The 17,561-nt window shown below is 35.6% G+C and overlaps 3 protein-coding genes across 4 annotated transcripts; 2 read left to right on the top strand and 1 right to left on the bottom strand.

The window, feature by feature from the left end:
• Positions 1–6: 6 nt before the first annotated feature.
• Positions 7–1,516, bottom strand: LOC142540472 (uncharacterized). Of its 2 annotated transcripts, none has more exons than XM_075646642.1 (2): positions 1,283–1,516; positions 7–1,163 (listed from the first exon to the last, which is right to left on the bottom strand). In XM_075646642.1, exon 2 carries the CDS (start codon positions 1,072–1,074, stop codon positions 307–309), a length of 768 nt encoding a protein of 255 aa, XP_075502757.1. In that variant the 5' UTR covers positions 1,075–1,163; positions 1,283–1,516; the 3' UTR covers positions 7–306. The 2 variants fall into 2 exon arrangements, with proteins under 2 accessions (XP_075502757.1, XP_075502756.1); XM_075646641.1 differs by having other exon boundaries at positions 7–1,102; positions 1,283–1,515.
• Positions 1,517–2,403: 887 nt separating this feature from the next.
• LOC142540471 (uncharacterized) lies at positions 2,404–5,248 on the top strand. The gene is made up of 3 exons (XM_075646640.1): positions 2,404–2,485; positions 3,686–4,047; positions 4,546–5,248. The coding sequence occupies exons 2-3, from the start codon at positions 3,688–3,690 to the stop codon at positions 4,696–4,698; spliced, it is 513 nt and encodes a 170-aa protein (XP_075502755.1). The 5' UTR covers positions 2,404–2,485; positions 3,686–3,687; the 3' UTR covers positions 4,699–5,248.
• Positions 5,249–7,030: 1,782 nt separating this feature from the next.
• On the top strand, positions 7,031–17,301 carry LOC142540469 (protein RNA-directed DNA methylation 3-like). The gene is made up of 19 exons (XM_075646636.1): positions 7,031–7,391; positions 8,307–8,560; positions 8,644–8,799; positions 8,895–9,053; positions 9,189–9,272; positions 9,954–10,021; positions 10,086–10,451; positions 10,551–10,602; positions 10,697–10,855; positions 10,956–11,099; positions 11,200–11,302; positions 11,388–11,534; positions 11,603–11,657; positions 11,758–11,816; positions 11,928–11,994; positions 12,947–12,983; positions 13,079–13,130; positions 13,977–16,276; positions 17,083–17,301. Exons 1-18 carry the CDS (start codon positions 7,187–7,189, stop codon positions 16,265–16,267), a joined length of 4,458 nt encoding a protein of 1,485 aa, XP_075502751.1. The 5' UTR covers positions 7,031–7,186; the 3' UTR covers positions 16,268–16,276; positions 17,083–17,301.
• The last annotated feature ends 260 nt before the right edge of the window (positions 17,302–17,561 follow it).

The raw sequence follows: 17,561 nt of genomic DNA, 5'->3' as shown, positions 1-17,561 counted from the left end.
CACGCGTAACACAACAAGACCATTACTTAGCATACGAATTACATCCGACAGCCCGTCGTTGATACCAGAACTGTAATATGTACACCTTTCATCCACATTAATAAGTACTGCTAAGAATGCATATGCCATGCACGTAAACTTAACGTTTTTTATTCATTTACAGTCGATGCCACGGAACAACAAGAAATCTTCAAAAACATGTGTGATCACCAAACTTTTCATCCTTTCTTTCGTATGATACAGGTTCAAACATCAGCAACCCCGAAAATCCACTTACCGAAAGATGTTCTTTGAACTGTTTGATCCCTAGTTCTTCTCTTTATGATGCTCCTCATTGCTAGCCACCCCTCCAAGCCATTCTTCCAATTTAGCTTCTCTATCAGCTTTGAACTCATCATAGTTCTCGCATAATGAAAGTAAAGCCAGGTGGGACAAGCTTGTACTAAGTTGTGATTCTTCTTGAAGCTGTTTACCATCTTGATTCGACAATAAATCTTCACCCTCGGCCTCTGGCACAGTTAAATGACTTTCTTTTGCGTTTGGGGATGTGTCCTCGGATTTCATCGATTCCTTAGACTCAACTTGAGGCCACTTTAAGTTGGTGACCTTTTGTTTTGCAGACTTGAAAACACCAGACAAATAGCCCCCATTCTTTTCACCATCCGGATGAGGAAACATGGAGTTACTTCCAAAGGTGGCTGGTGACCACGAGCTAGTTCTTCCAATATAACCCGATCCAGAGTTAGAGAGTAATCCTTTTCTTGGTTGTTTATTTGACATGATGGAAAGAGATTTTTTAATTTCCCCAATCATTTCTTCTGCAACTGGGAAGCCACATTCTTTCATCGATCTCATCATGGCCATAGAGTCTTCTAAATCTTCTGTATGCAATACCGTCTCACGAGATTTTTCAACAACATTATTCTTGAGATTAACAAGGTTAGGCGCTGCATTTTGGATATGCTTCTGAACATAGAAAAGCCCAACTGAGGGTTCATTTGCCACGCACTTTATCATGTCTGTCAAGTCTTCTGTCACCTCCAAAAAACAATCGACAACAGAGAACTCTTGCATATTTGTGGAAGATATTGGATACCCATCGCTGGATTAAAAAGATGGTGAAAATTTTGTGCTTAAATCTCGAATACATGATTTTAAATGATCTAGTCACATAAAAAGCTACAACTTATAAGAAACTGGGATTGCGGATCATGAAATCCATATGAAAGTCTATCGAAACAGAAGAAAAAACAAACGTTTGGAATCAATCAATCAATCTTACTTGAACATAGATCATACATCCGACGGACGAGCTTATTGTAATGGAATTTGAAAAACCTGCAAAAACTGATCACTAAATAACTAATTTCACCAAACAAATTTTGCTGGTGGCTTCCCCTGTATCTGGAGATTAAATACACGAAACTTTTGGAATATCTTTGTCATTTGCAATTTCACAAAGAAAACTGCAAGGCTCCAGCGCAAAGCTGCATATAATTTCTTGATGGGATGTTTGTGCAATAAATTTGATCAAAAATCATTTTTAAAAATTGACGTTCTTAAGGGTATTCGAATGAGAAGATTATTTTAAAAATATATATATAACAAAAATTATTTTACTGACTACCCCGGATTTCGATCCAATACATGCCACTACGATATGAGAGTTCGATTGTAGTTCTTTGGGACGGATAAGCCCGTCGTTTATTTCAAAAAGATTATTTTTTTTACTAATCTTTAAGCATATATTTTTTAAAACATGAGAGAATATATCTTTTATATATATATATATATATATATATATATAAAATAAAATTTGTATGAGTGAATAAATTAAACGAATATTTTCTTAAAATTAAATTGAAAGATTGTGTGAGAAAATTGACATAAGACGTAGAAGTGCTAGAGTTTTTTTCAACAAAATCATGTTTATACACAACTATGAGCATGATAAACAATATACGGAAACAGATCGAGCGTTATTTAGAGCTAAAAATTTGTAAGTATTTTGTTTTCCTCCGATTGAAACTTTCAAAACACTCCAACTCTTTCCGTAGATGGTGTATTTTGTTCTTATGAGCTGTGTGTTTAAAGACCTCAATCGTTAGTATTTTTAAGCCTCTCATACCATCAACGAGTGATTGCGGGAGCTTGATTGTAAAAAAAGAGCCGCATGCGCGTCTCAATTTTTAAAAGTTTAGCAGATACATGTACTATTTTTAAAAAAATATAGGTTATGATCGTCGTCATTTCCTACACGTTTTTTTTTCCTTGATATGGGTCATTTTCTAACCAGAAGAACTACTTCGGAAATTAGGTTTTTTTTATTAAAAAAAATACGTTGAAAATTGAGTAAATTAAAAAAATTACATATTTTTTTAAAAAGAAAAAAATGTAATTTTTATTTTTCGAAAATCTGTGAGCGAAGCCGAAACCAACTCACTTATCCTCGATCAGTTTCGCGGTGGAATTTCAATCAAAATCGGTAATTGTTCTTTATTCTTTGTTTTGTCATAGACCCGATCGTATTTTCCATATTAGGTTTCCAGGGTCTTTCTAATTTGTTTTGCAGTGGAACATATTTGGGGTTTTCTTTCTGTTTTTCATCAATTCTTGGCTTCAATTGGAAGTGTTTTTCTTATTTCATTTTCAGTTAGTCTATGCATGCTTGGAAAGTACTGATGTGTTATTTAGAGCTACATGCGACTTTTGTTGTTGGTTAACTAAAAGAAAAAAGAAAAAAGAAAAAAGAAAAAAGATGTGGATTGGATTCTTGGCTACATTGATATTTGTAAAGATGCATACAAAAAATTTAAGCAGGCCTACATGAATGAGAGAGATGTCAAGATTAATGTGTATAAAAAAATCCAGTAACTGTGGCTAACTGATCTAAGATCAGTGATAATTCATTTCAAACAGAAACAATGGCGCTGAGAGAGATCTATATGCCCATGGTTCCTAGATCCCCCGTTCGAATTTCACGCTCGAGGTGGTAGAGCCTTCAAGTTGTTCAATCTGAAGCCCAAGTTTTGTTCCTAAGGCCACAAGGTTTGATATCTACTCTTTGTGAATAATAATGTTTTATTTGACTTCTGACGAGGACAGAGTAGGATGGTCGAATATTAACCTCTTAGTTGTCTCATGAAGATTAAAGCCAAAAACCAGCCTTTAACATTAGTGGGCCTATGGGTGCTTGAAAATATATCTGTTACAACATCTTCATTTTTTAACATATCCTATGATTCTTGTGTATACTTAGAAAGTTTGAGTTGAAGGCTCGAGTATGTTTGTGATAGCAGTCGTCTTCACTGACAAATGGTGGCTGACGCTGAAACGAAAGTTACAGTTTTCCTCACATACTTCTGGATTACATTTAATGTGAGGCTAATCTACTAGGTCTGCTGGTCGTAGATCTTTGATGAGAGAAGATGGCTGCTAGATTAGATTAATTTCCAAGTCACTGAGCTTTTTCCTGTTTGAGCTTCATGATTCCAGTTTTTGTCACCAACAAAATTTTGAATCTAAATAAACCTGGTCGTATCCAATTTTAGCAGAAACACTGTCCTATTTATTTGGATCCAAATAAGCAGATTTAGATTAGAAGTGCTAGCTTCGATGCTAAAAAAATATATCTAGTTTATGTTCCTACTTCCTGTTATTATTGTTTTCTGTATCGGTATTTCAGAAATGAAGCCTGCACCAAGTAAACAAACTCAAGGGGATGGAACAAAATTGGAAGGATGCAGACGAATTTGGTCAGTAAAAGAAGAGGAAGTGTTGATATGTGCTCTAAAAGATATTATCACCATAGGCTGGAAAAAGGAAAATGGCTTCAGAGGTGGCTATTTGCATGTACTTGAAAGGGCAATGGTCAAAGCTTTTCCTGGTACTGACATTAGGGCCTTGCCTCACATAAATTCCAAGCTACATGTTTGGAAGAAAAATCATAAAATGTTGACAAGCATGCTGGCACAAAGGGGAATTGATTGGAATGGAGCAGAGTACACGATTAAGGCACAAGATGATGCGTGGGATTTATATGTGAAGGTTTGTTTGAAATTGGTTTTGAATTCCCTTTTGAAAATTGTGACTCTGGTTTATGCTCACGATGATTGTAGTTTTCTTTTTCTTTTTTGTCGTCTCTTCCCCTTCTTAGTTTTCTTAGGTTTCTTTAGTCATCATATGAAAAAAATCATTTAATTGACAATGTTACTTCCAGATGTACGTAGACTTTAATTGTTTGAAAATTGGGGACTGTGGTTTATGCTTACGGTGATCATAGTTTTCTTTATTTTCTGTTGGCTCTTTCCCCTTCTTGGAATGATTCAGTATGGGACATGCTTTATTCAGAATTTAATTGTTTTGTGGTGTACATACTTTCCTAGAATGATAATACTTTGGCTCATCTTTGAACTATTGGCTTTCATCTCTCTTTTGTTTCATCGAATCATTATTTTTCCGCTTGATATGTCCAGTTGGTTTTTCTTTGATACTCGTAGAATGTGTTGTTCCATTGCTTAAGTTTTTCATCAAACATCATTTCAGATAGACAGCGGTGCTCGTACAATGAGGTACAAGGCTTGGCCACATTACAACGACTGGTGTCAAATATATGGAAATGATCCCATCATAAGAGAAAATACCGACGATTTTTCTGATACTGATCAAAAAATAGATACAGATTCAGGAAAAAAGTGAGAAAGAAATGGCACTAGAATTCGACTGTTGCATCAACGAGGGGCATGATGATGAAAATGAGGTATCTGTGTGTCGTCTTCAAGAAAGTGAGACAGAAAAGAAGCAAATGCCAAGGAAAAGGAAGCTTTCAGATCATAGTTATGATGATCCATTGAGGGCCATTGTTGATCTTTCCGAATCTGTCGGCATCAGTTTTGGTGAAATTATTAAACGATTGGGGCACGAGTATGAGGTATCAAACGCTCGAAAACAAGTCTATGGTGAACTCGGTAAAATTCCGGGATTGTCCACGCGAGATAAGATCATCGTCGCGAGGCTTCTCGTGAACAAAACTCCGGACATGGACCTCTTTTTCAGCCTTCCTGATGATGCAAGAGTTGTGATGGTTAAAATGTTATTGGCTAATCGACTTTAGTTTTGATCTTTTGAATCAACTGATGATGCAATCCCTATCTATTTTGGTTTTGTGAATTAAATTTGGGATATGAAAACGAAGCCACGTTTAGTTGTGCAATCCATGCACTTCGTTATAGTTAATGTACTTAAATTATAGTAAATTCAGTACTATACACAGGTAAATTATAAAATCCGTATAATACGTTTAAAAAACTACCTTTAGATTAAATATCAAAACGTAGATAATAATTTAATTGTTATACTCATAAAATATTCAGAAATTGATATAACTAACATGCTTATTTAAATTTACTTTATTTTAAAAATAATTAATAATAGAAAAAAATCAACTAGGTTTAAAATTGTTGTTTCATTCGTGTGCACAAGCACGAATTAATATGTTGCCCATGTATTTTTGTCATTTTACGAGTTTGATTATCTATATTTTTAAATTTCGATTTTAATATTACATTTTTGCAATTTTAGCTCTTTTTAATCAGAGAATGTGGATGCAGTTCTACACACGTTTCCGCATTTGTATCATATCATTGTCATGTCAGGAAATGATAGCTTTTGTAGATTTGAAAGTTTTTTTATGACTTATATAAAATCTCACAAATTTTTTATGTGGATTCTTGTAGATTTTTTTGCAAGATTTTTATAAACTTTTGTAATTTTTTTAAATAATAGAATTATATAAAATTTGTACTTAATTATAACATATTATTTTTTTGAACTAATAATTAATTGACATAGATAATATATTCGGTTTGAAATATTTTTTAAAATTTATATTATTAAATAAATTTATTTTAAAATTTAATATTTACATGTATATGTATATATATATGTAGATTTGTAAGTATGTTTGCAAATTTTTATAAATGCATTATTAAATTAATTTGTAACATTATGTTTGAATTGATATTATATATATATATATATATATATATATATATATATATGAAGATAATATTATTTTTCATTGTATGAATATTTTAAAAAAAATACGATAGTTTACAGATTAATTTAAAATACTAAAAATAATGTTTAAAATAAATTTTTCTCCAAGGTAATAAAAAAGTTTAATTTATTTATTAAAAAATTACAATTATTTTCAATTATATGATTTTCTTATATCTAGTGTAATAAGTTTATTAAAATTTCATAATTATAATCTTATAAAATTTTAGAATTTCAAAATTAAAATTAATAAAATAAAGAAAAAATGAAAATATTAAATAATAAAGGAAAAAAAATTATTTTATCAATTATATTATAAATTTTTTATGAATTATAGCTTAATACCCTAATTTTTATTTTTTTATAATATTTGTTACAAGACTATTCAACTATTAATAATTAAATTACATTATTTTTTTTGAATCACTTTTTATTATTACTGAATATTATATTCATTTGTATAAATAATTAACTAAAATTCATAAAATTAATTATAGAATTCAAAATTTCATATTATATTAAAATAAAAAATTATTAAATGAATAATCAACCGAAAATGAAAAATTTGAAAAATAAATGTATATAAACGAAAATGAGAGAGGGTTATTTATATAGACAAGAAGAGAGAAGACGACAATAAAAGAGATATGAGACAAGAGATAGAAAGAATAGTTTGTGAATGTCATAAAAGTTTTAACCGTTCATCTAAATATTTGGATACCAAAAATAATTTTTGACAATTTATAGCTATATTTTAAATTTTAATATTTATATATTAATGAATTCCATAAAATTAAAAAATATTTTAAAAATTTAAATATATTTGGACTTTTATAAAAAAATTTAAAATCAATATTAAATATTATTTGATTTTTTAAAATTGTATGAAAGTTCCTAAATTTTAAACGTCATTAAATTTCCTAAATTAAATAAACCGTAGAATATTTTTACATGTCCGTGCGTTTAGCCTACAAAATAACTCTACTCGTCACTTTGACAGACCCTCGTGAAGAGTACGATTCACTCTGCACGCCATTTTTTTCTCCAACAATTGTGCGAAATGCTGCTTCATTGCCTCTGTTAGTAGCGGAGAATCCCGCAAAAAATTGAAGAAATTTGAGAAATTGCAATGGTGTCAGCCAAAGGCAAGGAGAAAGTGAATGACAGTGGTGGGAAGGGGGGGAGGAAATGGAGCGCTGGAGCAGACGATGATAAAACTGGACGGAAAAGGAAGAACCGAAGCGGAGCGTTGCGGTTCTTCGATGATACGTCGTACGAGGTCGACAAGGATAGTGATGTCAGCGACGGCGACGACGATGACATGTTTGATTTTGGTAATTATTTGTTACAAAAAACCTAAGATTTGTACAATCCTGTTTCATGTGGTGTTATGCCTGCGTTCTAATTTTTATTTTTATTTTTGTGGGTTTTATTTTAGAATAAATGGTTAGTTTAGGGTTTTTTTTGGGGGGTTTTTGTTTGTGTTGTTTCTGATTTTAGGTTTTTATTGTGTGATTAATTGGATTTTTTTTTTTTGGTTTGCAACATTGCGCTTGAGGGTTTGACGGTAGTCATAATTTTATCCGTTATTTTTTCCTGTGTTTGAAATTGTTGTGGGGATTAAGATTTTTGATGAGTGAAGTGTGCTTTTTCATTTTTCCGGTGTTCTCTCCTGTGAACTACGGCCTTCCTTTTGGGTACATGCTTATGTGCTTGAACGCTCTTTACTGTTTTTCTAGCGCCGTCCGTTTTTCTTTTTTTGACAAGTCAGGTTTTTGTTTGCATTTCTTCAAATGTCAATGCTTGAAGTTGTGAGGAAATTATTTTGTACCTTCATTTGTTTGACTATTTTCCAAGAGATCTCTTTTTTCCGACTAGTTATAGCTTTGTATCCATTCAACTTTTGGGAAGTACACTTGATTCTTTGATGGCTTAAAATTAATTGCTAGAGCCGTTCTCGCCATTTTACCCAGCATGCTGGCATTTTGCTGCCTCAACTTTTGTCCTTTGAGTTTCTTTTTCCAAAATATCGTGTCTGGATGTCCAAATCTATCAACTAAACCATCTTTTGTAAACTCACTCACACTCCTTGGGAAGCGAACAGGCTGGGTCGTTTCTCTGTATGGGCTTAATTCAAAGACTGATGTGAATATCTGAAATAAAATTGTTATCCAGATAGTTTTTTCTTCTTGTATCATCTATTGTTTTTCCCATTCAAATACTTAATGTTTTGTCTTAATTTGGAACAGGTTCATTTGAAGAAGAATTTCCGCTGGAACCTGATAACGGGAATGAATCCGGGAAAGCCGCCCTCTTTTCTTTCATTCCTAAAGAGGAGGTGATGAGCGAGGAAGAGTTTGAAAGAATGATGGAAGAGCGATATAAATCAGGAGCTGATTTTGTTACTCACACAGAAGACACTTGTGATCGCAAGAGATTATTTGAGGGAAACATGTATGTGCCATCTGCCAAGGATCCAACAATCTGGAAAGTCAAATGCATGGTAGATTTTGTAAACTTGTGGGACATGCACCACTTTCTTTTTTTTCTTTTCCTTTAAAATAATCGCAAAGATATTTGTGATAGGTTGGCCGCGAGAGGTATTCTGCATTCTGTCTTATGCAGAAATATGTGGATTTGAAATGTTTGGGAACTAAGCTGCAGATAATTTCTGCATTTGCACCTGATCATATAAAGGGCTTCATATTTATTGAAGCTGATAAACAATCTGATATCTACGAGGTGCTCTTCCTACTCTTTTTGCTCAAACTTCTTCTTGTTTGCTGCTCAGGGTGGGGATTGAATAAATGCTGATCCATTTGTTTATGAAACTATAGGCATGCAAAGGGCTTTGCACCGTATATTCAACTAAATCAGCACCTCTTCCAAACAATGAAATGTCTCAGCTGTTGTCTGTGAGGAGCAAGTCTTGTGGAATTTCCAAGGGTATGTGGGCCCGTGTAAAGAGTGGGAAATACAAAGGTGATCTTGCTATGGTAAGTATTTGTCCATCTACTGAAATGTCAAATGCTCTTAGTTCCTTATCTTGGTGTATCTCTTTTCGACATGCTATTCAATCCTTGTTATCATCTGTCGGAAAATCTCTTGTTATGTTTCAATGACTAATCTAGGTCGTAGCTGTGAATGATTCTCGGAAAAAGGTGACTGCAAAGCTGATTCCAAGGATTGATTTGAAAGCAATGGCTGGAAAATTTGTAAGTTGATTTGTTCTACATATTGTTTTTAATGTTACACGACTTCACACTTTTTTATTTTATTTTTTGAAAGAAATGAACACCTTTAAGATGATGAATTTTTCATGTTTTTCAATTTGAAATTTGTTAATTTTTAGAATTAGCTTACATTGAAACTAATTACCCTCTTTGACCGTTTCCAGGACATTTGTGAAGATTAAACTTATCCGAATTGTAGCCTTTTTTCCTTTTTAACCTTTCCTTCAGGAGTTGGTTTTGATGGTTGGACTAAAGCTATATTTTGTGCCCCAGTATTTTCTTTTATTTGGTTGAAATAAGTAAACTGGGAGCTATTATTTGATTTTGAACACCCGTTACACCCCTACTTTGTTACATGATCTAACTAACTTGGTTATGCTGTGTCAGATATGATATTGAACCTTCATTTCAACTGGCTGCACTCCATTACAATTTTGTGTGCTGATAATATATTGATCACTTTTTCTTTCTTTGGGTGGTGATGATGGTGGACTAGTAGTTAAATTCACTTATTGCCTAGTATTCATTTTCCTCAGTAAAACTCACAGTAGACCAAGAGATTAAGTACTTGATCTTGCAACCACACAAAGTTCACTTGTGAATCACATTTTTTACGATGCTAGTAAGGATATTTTTCATTATATGCTGTGTATGCATGTGTAGGGTGGAGGCATTGCTGCTAAGAGGACTGCCGTCCCGGCACAAAGACTGATCAGCTCTAGCGAACTTGAGTAATTTAGTGTTCAATATTTTATTTCACTGTGTTTATTGGTCTTTAACATGCTACTAATGCAGGGAGTTCCGCCCTCTTATCCAATATCGACGGGACCGTGATACTAATGAGATGTTTGAGTTTCTTGATGGGATGATGCTGAAGGATGGTTATATATACAAAAAAATACCCATTGACTCATTAAACTATTGGGGTGTAGTTCCTACTAAAGACGAGCTCTTGAAATTTGAGAGTTCAAAGAAGGATGAATCTACTGATGTACAGTGGCTTTCTCAACTTTTTGGTGAAAAAAAGAAGCAGAAAGTTGAAGATGTAAAGCAGGACAAAGGGGGAGGGAAATCAAAGGGTGACAAAGGGGGAGGGAAATCAAAGGGTTCATCTAGCTCTGATGTCGGAACGAGTTTTATGCATGATCTGGTTTTTTTTGGGTAGGTCTCTAGTCTCTTGTTGTTATCATGTTTTGGGACTTATTTATATATACTTTTTTAAAAATCATTTTTACGATACGATCCTAACCTGTGTGCCAGGCGGAGGGATTTTGGTGTTGTCATTGGCTCAGAGAAGGGTGATAGTGTCAAGGTCTGAACATTTTACACTTCATAAAACTGTAGGCTGATTGAACAGTTCATATAGGTCGATATACTCTGGTTTTATGCCTTTTCTTTTATTTCAGGTCATTAAAGAAGGCTCAGAAGGACCAACTGTGGTCACTGTTAAAGAAAGTGATCTGAAAAGTGCATCGTTTGATAAGAAATTATTCTCTGTTTTAGACCACCACTCAAATACTGTATCAATTAACGATTGTGTTAGGGTTTTAGAAGGTCCATTAAAGGTCCGGCATTAAACTTCTAACTAGAAAATGCAATGATTTGTGTTTGCTTTGAGTTTTGAAAGGCTAATATGCGTAAGTGCTTGTTAAATTGGCATTGCAGGATAAACAAGGGATTGTTAAAAAGATATACAAAGGGATATTGTTTTTGTGTGATGAAAGTGAACAGGAGAATGATGGTTATATCTGCATTAAAGGGCAGCTATGTGAGAAAGTCAATTCTTCCGGTATTTCATCAAATGCAAAGGTTTGTCTTATTGAATTGACAAAACCAGGAATTTTAACTGCTTTTCTTGTTTTGACAGAATACTGTTCTCACTTGCAGTCAAAATTTAACTTGGTTTCAGGGTAGTGAACCTGGGTCGTCAAGCTTTATGGATTTACCATCATCGCCAAAATCTCCTTTATCTCCTAGCAAATCTTGGCAAGAGAAGGATGATAAATCCAACTGTATATTTTAGATTTCTATATCTCATGTTGGATTCTTCTGAAGCTACTGCTTCTTTTAAGCTGTAAAATTTATTTTTCAATGCAGTTAAACGCGAGGAAAATGGAATGTTCTCTGTTGGCCAATCATTAAGAATCCGCGTTGGCCCTTTGAAGGGTTATCTTTGTCGAGTATTGGCTATTCGTCGTTCTGGTGTCACCGTGAAGCTGGACTCACAAAAAAAAATTTTAACGGGTATGATGAAACGATATTGATCCTTTTGTCTTTCTGTTTATTAAAGCACACCTCTTGTAATGTTGCAGTGAAATGTGAGCATTTATCTGAGGTTCGCGGAAGAAATCCAGCCATCTCCCAGGGGTATGGCATCATTTTGCTACTGAATTTAAAATAATAGACGGGATCCTCAATTTTGGTTTAGTTTTCCATGGTCTTTGAAGAACTTTTTTGTGCTCTACAGGGAGGACTCAGGGGCTGTGAAACCTTTTGATTTCCTTCAAACACTAGATGGTGCAAGTGGTAATGGGCATTTTATGGTTTCAATCACTTTATTTAATCTCCCTTCATGTCCAATAACAATCATTTTTCACATACTTGTTTCATGGACAAAAACATGTACGCTGTTTGAAGACTGGATGGATGGGGCAACATTATCAACAGAAGGTAACAATTGGAATGCTGGTGGATCAACTGAAAGGTTGAACTCTTAACTGATGCTCATTATTAATTTTTTTTAAACTTCAAATTTCTGGAATCTTCTTATCGTCGTGGTGTTGAAAATGTGCACCTTTCTCTTTCTCAAAAATGATTTTTGGATAAATGGTCTTAGTTTTAGAATTGAGACTAGAAGCAGTGAGTGGTCCTTTCTTAAATCATCGAAACTGCAGATTGATTAATTGTGGATAGTTGCTTTTGTCGACATTAATCAAATTGAGTGTCCTAAAACTCGAGCTAGGCGGCCGCCCGACCGCACCGAAAATGTACTAAGCGGTCCTAGGCGGGCCTAAGCATTTAGAGTTATTTTGGGAATTTTTTTTTGGGCTTTTAATTTTTGAAAGCCCAATTAAACCAGAATATGATATAAGAAAGAATTACATGTTTCTACTTTTAATTTTTTGGGAAACAACGATTTGTTGACTTGTGCCTGTCCTAAGACACCACTCTCATCTTCTTTATCTGCTTACTTCTGCACATATAAGAAAATCGAACCAGTCCTCAAGTGTAATTTTTTTTCTTTATTTTGATTTTTCTTGCATTGCCTATTATCCAGACCGCCTTAAGCAGAAGAAGCAAGAGGAATGAATCAGGTGTCAATTGGATTTTAACAAAGTTTGGGCTGAAATCTATTCTAAGAACTATTACAAGTCTTTTGATACCGTAGAATCTACCTAATGACGCCTATCCCCTGACTAAGCGGCCTAGGTTCTAGGCGCTGGTCTTGCGCCCGACTAGCGCCTAACGAATTTTAGAACCTCGATTAAATATTCTGAGAAATTCCCCATTTAACTAATGAAATGGAAGATTTAATACCTACATGGAATCACTGCTAAAGTTGGAAATGATCGAGAGAAAAACAGGCTCCTCGTTTGCATTATTAGTTATTGTTGGTTCCCTTACTGACGTACGATATGGTGTGCTTACATTTGCAGGTCTTCTTGGTCGTCTTTGCCATCATCAGACTTGTCGGTTAGTTTGATTTTAGGGTTTTGTGTATTGTTATGACAGTGCATCTGTTTGTTATCGTGCATGAGTAATGATGATGAACTAATAAGTATTTGCAGCTTACAAATCAACCTGGTGCTGTTGTTCCTGTGGCTGGTGATGCCATGAAAGGTATTTTTGGTGCATCTTCATATCCTAAAAATCAGATCAGTTTAAATTGCTAACTAGAGGTAGTTTATGCAAGAACACCCCGTCTGTTCCTTTTGCAGAAAAAGTTTACGTAGAAGATATACCAGTTTTATTTGCATGTTCTTTTGGTAATCCCATGCCATCCATGCGGCTATGGATCTTTTATAGCCATTTCCTTTTTCAAAAGGATAATCCAATTCTAGTTTTATAAAATCTAGCGTCTTGCACATGCAGTGCGTGACATATATGCTCATTTGTCAATTGTTTTTAAAAAGATAAAAATTACCCCAAAGCAGTTAAATAACCATGAAGGTGGGAGTCATTTTCAAATTTTAAAGCTTGGTAAAACTTGTGAAAATAATATGAGAATAAGTAGAATTGCTAAATTGCAAATTTCATCAAATTTTTTCTTTATTGACTTGGGGTTAAGTTTGGAAGTTTACATAGATGTACCAAAGATAGATACTAGATCTGAGATCACCCTCTTACTTTATTAAATAACTATAGATGACAAAAGTTGCGTTAAAAAAGAATACCAAATTCAACAAAAGATAATCTGGAATAACTTTATCCATCAGCTTGGATTGCCAAGACTGGTGGCTACTTGGCACTTTTAGTCTTGAGAAGCTGCACTGGATAGTTAATCACTCTTAATTTATTTGGTTGAACTTTCTTTGAGTATCTGTTTTTACTTTCCTTCTTGAAGATTTGGTTTTAACTGAGGGTAATCTGGATACAATCCTGGTGGAAAAAGCATCCATGCTTCTTGTAAGAGCCTCTTATAATAATTTCTTTGGATTTACTTTTGTTGCACTAAATGTCGTGCAGAAGATTCTGGTTGGCCGATCTCAAATCAAAATTCCTCATGGGGTGCAGTCTCTGTTGGTGAGAAAACAGTTCCTGATGCTGGGCCGGTTGATGGTTGGGGAACCGGTAGTGGATGGAAGCAAGCTAGTTCATCTACTGCTGTTGGCATTGGTACTTCTGCTAGCTGGGGCAAATCTGTTGAACCACATCATGATAACTCTCACGATGCAGAGAAAAATGAATCTTGGGGCAAAGCTGCTGAGAAGTGGAGCTCTGCTGGTGATAACTGTGGAAGTAAGGTAGCTTGGGGTGCTTCTGATGTTTCATCAGATAGACAGAGTGGGGGATGGGGTGATGGAAGTCGAGAACTTAATAAACCAGAAGCAAGTTCCTGGAAGAAAGATAAATTTGCATTGACGGACTCTGCTGTCGTAGATGAATGTAAATGGGGAAACCAGGGTGATACTAAAAAAAATGGTGTGGAAAGTTGGGGGAAGAGTGGGTCTACTCGGGGTGAAGGCAGAGAGTCTGAACCTGAAGGTCCTTCTAAGAAAAATCAGGAGCGATCTCAGTGGAATTTGTCAGAAAAAAGGAACAATGAGTCTGCTTCTACTGAAAACCATTGTGATACCAAAAAAGATGGTGTGGAAGGCTGGGGAAAGAGTGGGTCTACTTGGGGTAAAGGCAGAGAGTCTGAATTGGAAGGTCCTTCTACGAAATGCCAGGAGCAATCCCAGTGGATTTTGTCAGAAAAATGGAACGACAAGTCTGCTTCTACCGGAAACAATGCGGACATTGCCGGTTCTTCTAGGGAGTGGGTTAATTTGGGTAGTACCAACATAAGTGACAGTCAAACTAAAAACTGGGATACTAAAATGGTGTGTGGAATTGCTACTGTAAAAGGGCAAGCTGATGGTTGGAGTAAACCCAAGCCTGTTGGTGTTGATGTTGGACCGTCGTGGAAGCCGGATAGTAAACATTCGTGGGGCAAGAAGGATGACTGTTGGGGTAAATCAAACGAGGGCAAGGACAAGGAATCAGGTTGGAAACAAGGATCAGATGGTAATAAAGATGCTGGTGGAGGAAATGAATGGGATAGCACAAAACGTAATGAGGATGATAAGCCCAGTGGTTGGAACTTGCCAAATGTTTCCAACAATTCTGTCACATCTGATTGGGGAAAAGCATCGTCTGGAAATGTTGATAGTTGGAACAAAGAAAAGAAACCAAATGGAAATAACAAGTCTTCGTGGGCCACTGGAAACACTTCCTTCGATGGTCAGTCATCTGATTGGAGTTCGGTTTCTCAAGACAAAGCAAAAGATGGGCAAGTTAGTTCATGGAAGAGTGAAAATAATGTTGATGGAGGTTCATCTACTGGATGGGGACAAAGTAATTGGCTGAAAGGCGAAACACGTGATACTGGTGGTAATCTGGGCTCTTCTTGGAGTGGCAAAAGCAATTGGAACTCTGGAAATGGTACTGATAGGAGCAATAATCTAGATGACATGGGCGACAGGGGAAGAGGTGGAAATTGGAGAGGTCGCGGTGGAAGAGGTGATCGTGGTGGTTTCCGTGGTAGAGGTGGATCAGGTCGTGGTGATTTTGGAGGTAGTGATACGGATCGTGCTGGGTTTGAAAGCAGATGGGGTTCTGACAGGGGAGGCATTGGAGCTAGAGGGAGATCTAACAGAGATGGAGGATTTCGTGGTCGTGGTGGTTTTAGAGGCAGTGGTCGGGGTGATTGGAAAAACTCTGGAGGTGATTTGCGGGAGGAAAAGCACTACGGCTGGAATAAAGGTTCAAACAGTGATTCCGAGGGATGGAAAAATAGTGGCAGCCAAGGCAGTTGGAACTGGGGAGATAAGGAAAACAATCAGGGAACAAATCAGAATCCATCAACCGAGTGGAATAAACCATCTGGCAACTCTGAAATGGATACTTGGCAATCGAAGGAATCTAACAAAGGTGAAGGACAATCCGACTCATGGGGCAAAGCTGTATCAACTTCTTGGGAAACTGCCTCACAAAGTGAGTACTCAAGATGGAGCAAAACAGAACCTAGTAATGAAAATAAAACCAAAGAATCTACAAAGGACAAAGAACCATCAGATTCATGGGGTAAAGCGGTAGTTGGCTCCAGGGAAACTGCCCCAGAGAATGCTAGCTCATTCGGAAACTGGAATCGGCCAGAAGCTAGTGATGGAGGGCAGACAAAAGTATCTGCTAAGGACACAGGGCCATCTGATTCTTGGGGCAAAGCTGCAGCTAGCTCTTGGGGCGATGGAAGTAGCAAAGGAGGGTGGTTGTAACGCCTCGAGGTAACTACAGATCCCATATGCCTCTGTCTTTTGTACTTTTGAAGGACTTGGGCTATAATGTGTCATCGTATGTACATTTGAATATCATGACCAATGTGGTTCCGTTCATCCGTTGTGATCATAAACATATTTGGCATGGTGGTATACGTCTGTGTCAGAAAGCAACATACAAAACATGCTGACATGTCAAGAGATGTTCATTTAGTCCAACTGCAATTAGAGCGCACCTTATTACACTTGTGTCTTTCAACTTTTACATCCTTCGAGAGGCAGTTTCTTTATATTATGGATTACTATACAACTCTAATCCTCCTGCTCTCAAACATTTTTCTCACCTTAGCGGGCAGGCAACTTAAGAAGCAGACCTCAAAACCGATTTGAGTTTATTTGAGGGAAATAATCAATAATGTTTGAATTGTTAATGACATTGAATTTTCCAAAACTAGCTCTCACCTCCAAGATTGCATGATATTTTGAACTTATGCAGTATCATTCTCACCCTCAATGACACAATGTTGTGGGGCTTCTGAAGACAACTCCCAGTTAGATGAGCACACGAGTTTAGGGTATAAATACAGAAACACCCAGTTTGAAAAATTACAAACTCCTGATCCTTGGAATTTTTAAGTATGTCCTTGCTATACTATAGCCTGAAGATACGAGCGTGTGAGTATGAGGATAAATAAAGGACATGGCTGGTGTTTCCAACTGTACAAATGTTTTTCTGTCTCTGTAATTTGTTCTTACCTATATCTAGATCTATAGTCTATATCTCCAATCTTCCAAAGCACTCTATTTTGCTGCAGGTAAACATGACCGAGCTCTGGAAATTGTGGATGTATTGCATCCACCGTTAGCAAGCTACAACCTTATGTTTACCTTACAAACTGTTTATTTTGGTATCTTGAAAAATGTTGAATTTTTTTATGAACTCGAAATACTTGACCATCATAACAATGTTCTGGTAGATGATCCATTTGTGCATTTGGGCTTTTTCTCTGGTTTCTACATAATGCTATTCTGCATAGGCTTTCAACTGATTACTGTGCTAATGTGCTCCTTATCGTAATATCCGTGTTCTATGCTTTAACTATTGTTCTGGTAAATGAATCTTAGAATTTATTGCTTGCCTTTAATACACTGTCTTTAGAATTTTAGAGTTTAGACAATGGATGGACTTCAACTTGTTGGACAATTTTTGTTGACATATCGGAAGTATTTTGCATTGGTGCTCGATTTAATGTCAGATGAGTTGTCCAATCAAAAATTTTAGGGAACAAAAATG

This window comes from Primulina tabacum, chromosome 3 (genome assembly GCF_025594145.1).
Source record: "Primulina tabacum isolate GXHZ01 chromosome 3, ASM2559414v2, whole genome shotgun sequence".
Lineage (NCBI taxonomy): Eukaryota > Viridiplantae > Streptophyta > Magnoliopsida > Lamiales > Gesneriaceae > Primulina > Primulina tabacum.
This window is presented reverse-complemented; position numbering and strand designations above follow the sequence as displayed.